This window comes from Phyllostomus hastatus, unplaced genomic scaffold (assembly GCF_019186645.2).
Source record: "Phyllostomus hastatus isolate PE091 unplaced genomic scaffold, TTU_PhHast_1.1 phas_scaffold_555, whole genome shotgun sequence".
NCBI classification, from domain to species: Eukaryota; Metazoa; Chordata; class Mammalia; order Chiroptera; family Phyllostomidae; genus Phyllostomus; species Phyllostomus hastatus.
Window position 1 is genome coordinate 5,620,302 of NW_025334036.1, and position 12,567 is coordinate 5,632,868.

The 12,567-nt window shown below is 42.4% G+C and overlaps 1 protein-coding gene across 11 annotated transcripts in view; it reads right to left on the bottom strand.

Annotated features, from left to right (window-relative positions):
* AKAP13 (A-kinase anchoring protein 13) overlaps positions 1-12,567 on the bottom strand; it is a 226,593-nt gene that overhangs the window by 53,335 nt on the left and 160,691 nt on the right. For 7 of the 11 annotated variants that reach the window (XM_045824926.1, XM_045824933.1, XM_045824928.1 and 4 more), the window contains exons 12-15: positions 10,469-10,522; positions 6,633-6,698; positions 4,656-4,851; positions 2,134-2,242 (exon numbers count right to left, since the gene is read on the bottom strand). In XM_045824926.1, coding sequence (XP_045680882.1) covers positions 2,134-2,242; positions 4,656-4,851; positions 6,633-6,698; positions 10,469-10,522 — 425 coding nt within the window. The remainder of the gene's footprint in view (positions 1-2,133; positions 2,243-4,655; positions 4,852-6,632; positions 6,699-10,468; positions 10,523-12,567) is intronic. The other 4 variants (XM_045824934.1, XM_045824931.1, XM_045824935.1 and 1 more) reach the window with 2 other exon arrangements.

Here is a 12,567-nt window from a genome sequence, read left to right on the forward strand (position 1 = left end):
CAGTAATCGTGATTGTTTCAGCTAGGAAGACCGTGACCAAAGATGGCTCATACAGCACTCAATCGATCTAGAATTGGAGAGCTGAGCCTGTGGCAAATCTAGAACTATCTATCCAGTTATGCGGATGCTCCAAAGCACAGCACATGAAACAGAAGTTTTAGTCTCCTGTTCAACGGCCCAGGTTTTTACACCTGTTTGTAAAGAATGTACCATGTTTCTGGTACAAAATACAAAAATACAGTTGGGAAAATTAACTCAATTGTGTAAGGGGAGGGACTCAGGAGAAATGGCGTCATAAGAGGTGACTGTCCTCCAATTAGAGTACACGCTGACACAGGGAAGGAGGAGGGGCTAGTCAATGACTTCCCGACCCCTCCCTCCAAACCTGCCGGCAAGGAACACTGTAAATTAGGATGAAGATGCCCTATTCTAACAAAAGGACCGAACACTTGCTCAGAGCCCTGCTCTGGCAGCTGTCAGTGTCTCTCAGTGAGCTGAGCACCAACCATCCTGGCCACAGGAGGCAAAGCTCCACGAACCGGCCCCTCTGGCACTCAAAGGCAGTGTTTCTTGGGAGTCAGCCACATTATTTATAGTGTTTGGCTAGCAACTGAAAACACAGTAAAAAAACATCTTGCTTTCTGGGGGGAAAAATAATGAAGTATTTCATGCCCAAGGCCAGAGAACGTGTGACAAAATATAGGAAAAAGCTCTCTCTTTGGGACGTAATCCGCTGGTGCTGGGTGTTTGCTGCCATTGGAACAGAGTCTCCACCAGGCCACTGTACTGGCTAGTCCTGGAAGGAGGGTACGGGGGGCTGACATGTCTCACCAAAGGGCTCTTTCTTGTCTGTCTTTGGCACACCAGGCCCATCGGATCCACCATCAACTATTTTCTTAAAATAATTTCCATTCTATTCCAGCAAAACCTCTAAACCAAAGCCCAACCAAAACAAAACCCAAACCCTAACAAAAGCAGTTGAAGCTGTTTCTGTTACGGTTCTGTGAGGTTATCCCTGTATCTTTGAGAATAAGTGATGTTAGGCACCTTTTCTCCAATAGGCCAGATGTGTATCTGAAGTAGTAATCTCATGAAAAGGAGAACAAAGTGAAGAGAATTGGCCAACATGTCTGAACTCCACTGTGGGAATTAAATCCAGGAAGTCATGGCTGGAGACAGAGCATCCCATGAACTCAGGGCAGCAACTTCTGTCTGTCCTGAACTGTCGAACAGGGGCTTTGTCAGGGGACACTGAAGAAGCACCAGAAACAGCAGTTTATCTACTCCCTTTGCTTCAGCCTCCTAGATTCTTGCTCTTTTAGCAAAGAAGGTAATGTACCACTCCACCTTTGTTGAGAATTTAAATCTTTACATCAAGACCTCACACTGGCAACTCATTTAAAAAGAAAAAGCAGTATTTTAAAAATAATACAAAAAAGTGGGGTTTTCCAAAGAGCAAGCTGCCTTTCTGTGACAAACATTTGCATCCAATGCAAATGTATTTTTGAGCATCTTTCATTTGCAAAAGGCCTGCGTTTACGGCCGCCAGACCTCTCTCTATAGCCTCATAGCCAGTGGACCCTGAATTTGCATGCAGTGGCATTTATCAGTTTCCGATGTAATCCCCTTGGCACTCACTTAACCAAAACTCTATTTCAGTCTTTGTCCTTTATGAACTTGACATCTTTGAAGAGCTCAGAAAAATAACACTGGATAAAATTTGGATAATGGCTCTGTGGTAAAATAAGAGAGCATCCTTGAGAGCATCATGTGTCTTCACATTTGGGGACTCCAGGTGAAGAATATATGGTAATCCTTTGCATTGTTTTTGCAACTAATTTTGAAGTCTAACATTATTACAAAATAAAGTTTTAAAAAATATGTCAGGTTTAGGCCTCCAAAATATAATAAATTTATTAATGTGTTAAGGAGATTTTTAGGTAGCAAGAGAAGGAAGACCACAGAACTGAATTCTATCTTACCTTTTCTATGTAAATGATGAGCCATTCATTCAGAGGAAAAAGCAAGGAAATTTTGGAAGGTCACGCTATAGGGTCTTAGGGTCTTAAGAAAATTGACAGAAAAAGTATTTAAAGCATATTTAATTTTTTACAAAAGTAGTATTATACTCACTGTCCAACCCAGGATGGCTGATTGTCATTAATGAGATGGATTTTGTCAATGTAGAAGAAATGGCTGATGTACGGTAATTAAATCCCTGTGGTTTAGATCCGTGACAGGTCTGTAAAGAAAGGAAATGAAGAACAGGTTCTAAGTACATGCTCTTGTATTTCTAGATAAGCACAGAACGGTACGCTCCAGCCCAAGCTGGGAATAAGGCAGCACATAGGCCTAAGAGCTGCAGTCAGACAGCCGTGGACCGAAGTCAGCCCCTGCTCAACTGTGGAGACTTGCTCCGCATTTCTGAGCCTTCGTTTTCTCCCCTGTAAGCTGGGGGTAACTGGAGCATGCATCCTTTACCGTGGTTTCGTATCCCTGACAGTACCCAACAATGTTTCAAACTTAGTAAGTGCTTAATTAAGACCTGTTGAATGCATAACCAGATAAAAATAATTTCATTTGTGGAAGTACAGTAATAATATTCTGATCTTAAAGAGTTGGAAACAGAGATCTAAGTAAAAATGTTTCAAGACCACAAGCAAAGCAGCCCTGTATCTGGAAAGAAGCCTAAATCTCTTCCATTTCCTCTTCTAAGATTAGACTGCCTGCTTCTCTACAGGAGCCTGACTGCAATTTGATAACTTAACTCCCCAGCAAACTCACAGCGGCTGCAAGGCCTTGTAACCCAACCGGCTGCAGAAGGTCCTGCAATGGCACTCCAGAAACAGTCGCTCAGTGTTCACCAGCCCGTATCTGCTGTTTGGAGAGCCCATCCTAACCATTAACTAGTTTTAAATTCTGATAAATCCCTTCCCTTCAAGGTAGCTAAAATCTGCCCCTTTGTGACTTGCACACATTGAAAGGGAAGCAATGAAAATCCGTTACTAGCATAAATGCCACTGGACAGCACTGAAGACTTCTGATTATTTAGGGCTTGTTTCCTGTGTAACCATGGAGTCTGACGCACAGTTGCTATGTTTCCAATACAACTGTGAGGTCTGAAAAATGACCTCAGGGAAAGGCAGAGACTTTCAACAGGAAGTTGGCTACAGGCATTGTGTCCAGATCAGAGATACAAGCAGCTCTGAGGCTGCACACAAGATAAAAAGCTTGAGGTCAACAGAGGTCCTGGAAGGTGAGGCACAGCAGAATCTCTTTCCGCCTTCTATTTGATTTTTTTAAGTATGTTTTATTGATTATGCTATTACAGTTGTCCCATTTTTTTCTTCCCTTTATCCCCTCCTCCCTCCAGCCTTCCCCGCTCCTTAGTTTGTGTCCATGGGTAAGTCCTTTGGCTTCTCCATTTCCTCAACTATTCTTTTCCTTAGGCCTTCACAGGGCTGTAAGTGATGCACTCATTGCTAAGGGGATCCCCTGGTGCCAAGCTTACATTTGGTCACGTCACTGCCGTGTAGTAGGATGAAATAAAAAGGACAATTCTACACAAAACCTCAGTCACCTATTCAAAGTACAGGCTGTTCAACATTTTTGTTTCCTTGTTTAATTAGAAATGTTCTGGGGGAGGGGGAGGTGGAAGGGTGCATGGGGTGGTAAATGGGGACGGAAGGAAGCCTGACTTGGGGTGGCGAACACACAATACAATATACAGACGTGTTAGTATGGAAGTGTATGTCTGAAACCTTTATAATTAACCAGTGTCACCCCAATACATTCCATAAGAAAGAAAAAAATGTTTCACTATATTGCTACTTAAAACTCTAGTCACCTATTCAGAGACAGGTGTTGAACATTTTTGTTTGTTTAGTCAGAAATGTTTCATCTGGATAGGTATCCTGGAATCCTCTCAGAAACGAATCCCAGGTCTCCTTTGCCCAAGAAAGAGGACTGGGGGTTCTCAACTCAAAAACTCCCAGACGGACTGTCAGAAGGGGTGAGTGTTAATGCAGGGCTGAGAAGATGAGAACTCAGCAAAGGTCACTTGCTTTGGTAGACAAGGAAACCCATGACCTTCAAGAGCAGATCTGCAAGACAGTGACAGTGGCGGACATCAAGGCATCATTAGGGGTGAGAGGGAGGCAAGGAGTGCAGGTGTTCTCGCAAGAATTTTGGCAGTGACAGGAAGGAGAGAATAACTCGTCCTTTCCTTGACAACGTGATGAGATAAAGAATGAGGAGTGTTTTTCCCGGGAAAGAGAAACCTGTGACATGGTTTTGAAAACAGGGAAATTTAATAATGGTATGTAACACACCTCCAGGCTCATTTTACTATTGGGGTGGTAAAAGAAGTCCTCAGAAAAGAAGAAAACACTTGATTTAATATCCATGGTACTTTCATAACTTAAAAAGAAGTTTCTTTGATAGTACTATATTTAATACATATATTTAAATCTATGCAGATTAATCCTATTGTTTAATTAGTATTAAGTGCTAAAAACTTATTTTGCGTTAGACTGAGTGGATTATGTAATGAGTAAGTAATCAGAGCTGCTAGCCTCATGGTAACATGAGGACATATTTAGGGAGAGAAAATTAAGGTTTTCCAAATTGGCTCCAGGTCCACATTTCAACCTTACCTGCTGATCAAACATCCTATGTTCTCTCTGGCCTGATTCCAGATCCTCTTCCGAAAGGGACACCAAAGAGTCACCCCGCTCCTCACCACTGAAAGGGTGCCTGAGCTCCTTGGTGTTCGCAGAGCTGACGACTTCCAGAGATGAGGACGGTTTGTTTCCGACACCATCTCCTCCTGCCAAGCCTTCTAGGCTGAAACTGAACACAGAGCATGAGAGTTAGTGCACTCTCTTTCCAAGTCCCAGAAAGAAAGGAGGATGCAATACCCCTTTAGTGGTATCTCTCTTGCATGTCTATCATTTCTATCACACCCAGCAAGGCTCTCTGCAGAGGCACAGCACAAATAAATGAGCACCACCTGCCTTCTCCCTCATAGGTCTTGGGAAAGAATGCTGCACTTAGATTTCCTTACCTAATTCAACGTGTTCAAATGTTAAACCATCTAAGGTCATTTTTTCACAGTTTTTCCAATATATCATATGGACAGACCATATGATCTTATGCATCTTTTATTTATGTGATTTCCCCTGATCTTTTGCTGAAATCTAACTCTGCTAATGCCAAGTAACTACATGGCATGGAGAAAACATGAGGGTAAGTAACTTTCAGAAGGCAAATGGGGAGACTTGGACTTGCCCCTGAGGCCATTGAGTGGACTTTTATGGCTTTAAGTTCCACGACAGGTTAGTTGAGCTTTGTAACTTCACAGCTACACACCTGCCCAGAAAAGCCCAAGTGCTACCGTGAGCACCACCATCTGTGCACACCAGCCCAGACAACGACGGCTCACCAGGCTTCCTGAGAACTGTTAGTTGCAGATAGGCACATAGGACATCTTGAAGAACAGAAGCTGAAAAGCTATTGAGTCTAAGAGTTTTAATTTTTTGTCCTGATATTGACAAAGTGGGGAAAAAAAGGCAATCTTAGGGTTCAGTATCCAAAATGGGATCCCTGGAATAAAGAATTTTGTGGTTTGCAGAGTAAAAAGCATTTTTCTATAAGCAGGTGGCTAGAGAGAGATGTTAGCATCTATCCCTTTTGGGGTTGCTAGGCAGAATGGCTTTTATCTGCTACAACTGCAGGGGAAGCTTCCTTAAAATAAGCAAGACCTCAAAATAGAGCTGTAGCAGACCACGTCCTCAGCTATAGACAGCTGAATTGTGTTTGAAGCTGTTTACTTATTTCTGCTCAAACTGTACAGTTAATTGCTACAAACAATTCACAAATGCTAGTCTAAAAAGGCCTGTATTTGTGTTTTTTATTTCACAAATTACTATAAATTAAAACTGTATTAAACAATGGATTTTTGGTTCTTTTTCTATTTCAATATGAGAATGGAAATCATGACTAGCTACAAGTAATGTCTCTGTAAAAGTCATTTTAATACCAGGGACAAGACAACGGGCTAATGAAGAAGAAATTTCGTTTCTATTGTGAATGATCTGTAAAACCTAAGAAAACCACATCTATGCTTTCCACACAACTTAATCCTGCAAATGTTTTAGCAATCAAATCTGCCTGCTTAGGAGAAAAAGACCATGAAATGAAGAGTGTGTGCATTTGGACTTGAAAGCGACTGGTGGATGTGGTAGCATAATAAAAATAAGGGCAGCTAATGAGCTGCCCTGGTTCTGTCAATGTTTTCCTCAGGACGGGGAATCCCTAGGATCAGAATTAGGGCAGACTAAACAAAGAGAGGCGTGGGCTAGCGTACCACGCAGACAAGTGCACAGAAAACACCCAGTCTACAGCCACCGGAGACACACAGGATGATGCGTCAGGGCACAACACCAGACTTCTCGGCTGCACCCTTCAACTGGATCAGCGACGCCGACAGCAGGGGCAGTGGGACAGTGCGCTCACACGCAAAGCAGGCCGCCATATGCAATCCAGCCACAGAGAAGCCAGCTCCAAGCCAAAGCCCACATGCCTATGTCAGGATTTCCCCTTCGGCTGCTGGACACAGAACAATACCATACCTTCTGTAATTAAAGTCAGCACTCAGGGCAGTAGAGTATTGCACACCAGAGGGACACCAGCTCATACTGGGGATGACATCGACAGAAATAGAAATGGAGGGAGAAAAGAGGAAACAGGGATAGGGTTATTGGGTTTAAAAAGAGAAGGGCACAGTTAGAGACAGATGGACTTATATGAACATCAAAAAACTAGAAATGCAACCATGATTTACAAAAAGGCAAGAACAAATACCATGGAATCTTAAAACTGTTCTACTGATGTCTACCTACACAATGTCTTAGAAACGACTAAGTAAGCTCTTAACGGGGCGGCAAATCTGATCTGAAACCCAGTTCCCTTAGAGAGCCCTGCACCGAGAGCCCACCTACGCGTGGGCCTCCTCTGCAGGACCCCTCACGGAGGTGTCCCCCTCTGTTACTGGGGGTGACCTCTCCGTGAACCCCACCACCCCCACACCCCCCTCACCTTCTATAGCGTAACTAGAAGGAACTGTGACACACCACACTGGTGGCAGGCTCACTGAGTCATCAGCGTTTGTCATGTGTTTCCAGGAAGGCTCCTTCTACGCCAGACAACCCACCGACCTCCATAAAAGCGGTGTCAAGACCACATCCATCCTCAAACCCTACTCTCGAGTCTCTTGCTTATGCTGAAGATAAACTATACAACAACGGTGACATTTCCTTGCATTTTAATGATAACGAAGGGATTCAGTTTCCTCCTTTTTTTTAAAGAAATTCTATCATACTCAGAAATTTGTCTTTTTCGTTTTCAAACCAAAATTTAAAAATCCATTTGTTCATCTACTTCCCTAACTGTCTCAGCACTGACATTAGTTCTCAAGCAGCAGGGACAGAAAATCTGGGGTTGGGAAGGCCAAAGAAATTAAAAAGCCAAAAAATAACCAATTCAAAATATCACTTACTCTGGAAAGGAAACTGCATCAATAGGTCAGGATTTTTGACCAAGAAGAGCTACCCTTTAAAAATACACTGCTACTATTTGGGCCTCTAAGTTCTAAGTGACAGCCCTCTGTTTCCGGGGAGGTGGGGGGGCAGGGGAGAACAACAGAGGTGAAACCACAGCACCCTGCTGAATCTTAGAACTGGGAGGTTCAGCAGACGCTCAGGGGCCCCCTATCTTGAATGCAGCAGTGTTCCCCCTTACCCATAGTTTTGTTTTCTAAGGTTTCAGTTACCCAAAGTTTAAAAATATTAAATGGAAACTTCCAGAAATAGGTCTTAAAGTATGTGCCTGGGTGGTGGCACGACATCTCACCCGTCCCACTCTATCCCATCGCACCCAGGGGTACGTTGTCCCTTTGTCCAGCTTCTCTATGCTGGGCTTGTCCCCGCCCATTAGTCTATTGCTTAGGAGCTGACTCGGTTATTATTAGATTGATTGTCTAGGCATCGTAATGCTTGTGTTCAGGTGACCCTGATTTTACTTAATGATGGCTTCAAGGCCATTCACGTAACTTCTACTGCAGTATATTGTTATCACTGTTCTATTTTATTATTGCTATTGTTAGTCTCTCAATGAGCCTAATTTATAAGTTAAACTTTATCATAGGTTTGTATATATAGGAAAAAAGACAGTACATATAGGGTTTGGTGCTATCCATGATTTCAGGCATCCACTGGGGATCTTGGAATAGATTCCCCATGGATAACTGAGCACCTACTCTATACCTAATATGTTTTTTTTTTAGTTGACAAATAGGGGTTTTCGAGATGAAGACAAGGAAAATGGTGGGAGAATAACTGTAACAGCTACCCCTATGACTCTTCTAAAAGTGAATTTTTAATATCATTTTAAAGTATTTTAAATTTTAAAACATTTTAAATCAGATTAAATAAATAGTGTAAAGCTCCCAAGTAAAGCAGCAGAAAGCAGAAATACACAGCTGAGGCACGTCTCACGTCTGCAAAGGGAGACCAGATTGACTTGTGAGTACAAATAAGCCTTGATATAATTTAGAAGCAAGCACACATAAGACTCACAAGTCCTTTCACTAAAATTATTAACTCAGCCCTGGCCGGTGTGGCTCAGTTGGTTGGGTGTCATCCCACAAACAAAAGGCTGACAGTTCAATTCCCAGTCAGGGCACATGGCTGGGTTGCAGGTCTGGTCCCTGGTGGGGTGCATGCAAGATCCATGTTTCTCTCTCTCTCTTTCTCTCTCCCCTCACCCCCTCTCTCCCTACCTTCCCCTCTCTCTAAATAAATAAAATCTTTAAAAATAAAAATATAAAATGAAAGTGTTAACTGTACATCTCCAAACTGCTAATAAAAATACATGTTATATCTAAATATCCAACTTCTTATTAAAAAAATAGAATGTGGTTGATCGGGAACTGTATACACACTGTCAAATTATAAATTATATATATATATAATTTTATTATATTAAAAAACTCTCCTTCTGATTTAAACATCCCTTTCCTCTCAAAAAATATGTGGGAGACCGGGATGGAATTTAAAGTGGAGAGACTGAAGGGCACCAGGAAGGCATGAAGAGGGTTTTCCGAGGACCCAGGAAGCTGCAGACAGTCCCACAGTAGCAGAAACACTGCCCTTCCTTGCAGCAGAAAACTTCTTCCACAATTAAGAGTATTTCCGAGAGCACCCTAATGTCCCCAGTTCCTCAGTTAGTGGGCGGGGGGAGCAGGTCACATTTCATGGCTCTTTGGCTTTGTTTTCAAATTTAGGAAGTTCTACATTAAAAAAAAAAACAACTATCCTCCTCCACCTTTTAATACTTGTTGGAATGTTTCAATTTTACTAGTTAGGACTTAATACAAAGTGTAAAAGTGTGCCTCTTCTTCCTGCAGAACATGACTATGGGTGAAACGCTCACTGACGTGGCTAGGACGGCTGTATCTATATGCTACCTTGGACTGTACCCAGCAGCTCCTCATCTTCCAGAGTCTTTAAGTGCAGGGTTTCCATAAGTTCATACTAAAAGAGCTTTCACAGAGAGCCAGGCACTTAACTCTGGAATTAAAGGAAGCAGCCACTTAAAGGACACAGTGGAAAAGATCATCACTCGCCCGCTTCTCCACAAACACCTTCAGCTAATGTTAAAAATATCTCTTTATAAATGTCTCCTCCTAGGAGAGGCTAACCGAAATCTAACAATCATTTCTGGATTGGTAAATGTTTTTCCAGGCAGTGGCAGAAAAGGTCACTAAAGACTTCTGCACAATAAAACAGAACTCAGCCTTTGAAAAATTTAAAGCAAATCAGTACTTTTTGAGTAGAAATGACTTTTCAGCTTGTAACTAATTTTCAGCTGCAAAATGTTACCTAACAAAAAACAGTCAAGGAATTGAAAAGTGAGAGGGCCCGAGAGGCCAGCGGGTGTGTCTTGCCGTGATGAGGAGTGACCACCTTGCCCAGGGAGGGGACAGCGGGCGGCCCAGGGACACGGACTTCCAGTGAATCATTGAAGAAGGTGTTGAAAATCTTTTAGGGCCTGTGTGTGCAAGGCACACATGTATTTCTGCTTCTTCTCTACCCCACTTTTTTTTTTTTTTTTTTGGAAAGGAAGAAAAAGTCCTCCCTAGCGTATTACAGAGGCACAGCATAAACATTTCTTCAAAATCTTCTGGAGAAAGTTGGGGAGACCCTGTTATCAAAACCACAGATTCGAGAAACCATTTCCTAGGGAACAATCAGCAATTAAGTACCTATATTCTATTTGCTCAAAGCAGATGTAACTTTCTTTCAGAACAGCTGTTTAATCATGGAATAAGCAGAATAATGAGATGCTTGTTAGTATATATATGCTCAGAGGCAACATGGTTAGTCCAACAAGTTAGTGAGCTCTGTACCTTCTCCTATGAATGGGAGGCCTCCTGACAACATCCCCCAGAACACGCATTGAACTGAAAATGAATGGTGGGAGAGGTCAGTGTCGCGGTGAAACACGATGGACACGAACGCATGACACATGCAGACATCACCCTGGGAAGAGACACAACCCCCGAAAAGAAACCGTACAGTCACTCAGAGGACAGGGACCTGGGTTCAGTAAATTATCAAAGTATAGGGATAAGGAGAAAGAAAGGCCATTCAAAACTTTCCAAGAGTTTTCTTAGCACCTGAAGTTCCAGCTCACACCACACGCAGATAATACTGTAAGAGTTAGTCAAACCAGTTAAAGTGATGGCTGACTCTCCTCCCATTATCCGCAGAGGCACTGTGGCAGTGGTGTGGGGTAACCCCAAAGCTACGCTCCAACAGGGGGTTCCATGACAGTAATATGTGGAAAGTTTAAATGATGTAGATAATAGGGTTCTAGTCTTAGTGCAGTCAAAACAGCATTATGTAATTAATCTTGGGCAAACCATTTAATCTGAGCTTCAACATCCTTATCTGAGCCAAATGATCCATAAAATCCCATCTAGCTCTGAAATCAAGGTCATGGCAAAGGGATCTATGGTGGGTTAAAAAGAAAACTGGTTTACATATAATATGCACCTGTGTTTCTGGACACTCTTATCACCTAAAGCAAGAATGTCCTGCTGTAAAGACCATTCCCTATATTCTTATTTTACTTATTGGTGTGAATGCTTTAAAGACAAAACAAAAACAAAAAACCCCAAAAAACAGCATCAATAATGCTGAAAATAAAAAGCTTTTAGAAATTGCTTTTTTTTATATAATCTAGGTGGTCAAATGTAAACAAAAAACTTCCCAGCAGATAAAGCAAGCCCTGCTTTTTAAGGTAAGCATTCTGAACTCGACCCAAGAACAAGTAATCAACATGGAATCCCAGAAAGAGCACTTGACCTGGAGACCAGAAAGCGGGGTCCTACTGACCTTGGGAAGGTGTGACTAACTGGGTGCCCCAGTCCCACCTGCAAAAATGGGGTGAAATGATGTGCATGAAGTAACGTGTTATTAAAGGCGTCTGAAAGGAGCGGCAACTAGGAAAGTGAAAGGCATTCCTGTGAGCACCACGAAGGCAGGAACTCGGTCTCGTGCCCCTCTGTGTATGCAGAACACAGACATGCCTGGCATGCGGAGCACGCACAGTATATGCTGGCCGAGTAAAGGAATGAGTGAGTAATCTCATCAGATTACATGTACTTATAGAATCAGAGCCAAAATATTATAAAGAGGTCAAAAAATTTTTTTAGGAAGCAATGATTGCTGCAGTGATACTGTTCATGCGAAGTGTTTGAAAACAAGTGTCCACCTCCGCCATTAGCTCCTTTGCCCGTTAAGAAAGGCTCTGGGGTAAGCACACCTCTGCACACCCAGCAGGGGCCATGGCACGTGCTCTTCAGAGCTGAAGCTGTGTGCTTAAATTCGCCCAGGCAGCCCATGGCGAGATACCAAATCCCACCTATCTCCCACACACTGCTTCCCAACTGAAGGTCGGGAGGTCTACGGCTGGGTCACAGTCACAAAAGTTCCCAAGGACTGGATGACACATGGAAAAGCACCAATAACCTAATGATATTCAACGATGCTGATAATCTGTTGAGGACATACTCACACTCTAGGCTTTGTCAAACCTTTCTGCATTAGAAAGAGATGACAATTCCTGTGATGTACTTTTAAAACTTAGATGTGTTCAAAACATATGATTTTATGTTTACAGTATTTTTTAATTTAAAACTGACAAATTATTCTCTCCAATATTTCGTAATCTATGAATTTCATTAACGAACCTAGCGTGAATACATGTTACCACTGATTAAACACCTGCTATCTGACAGACTTATTTTACTTGTAATATTTACTACAAATATTCAGAATGGCAGGTGTTTTACAGATGAGAAAATTAAAGCTCAGAGGGGTCCAGTAATTTGCCCAAGGGTATCATCTACAAAGAAAGGTCTAGAGCTGGAGTCTGAACAGTGAGTGGCCTTCCTGATTCCAAGGGCTATTGTGTTCTTCTATACCACAGTGCCTCCTCAAA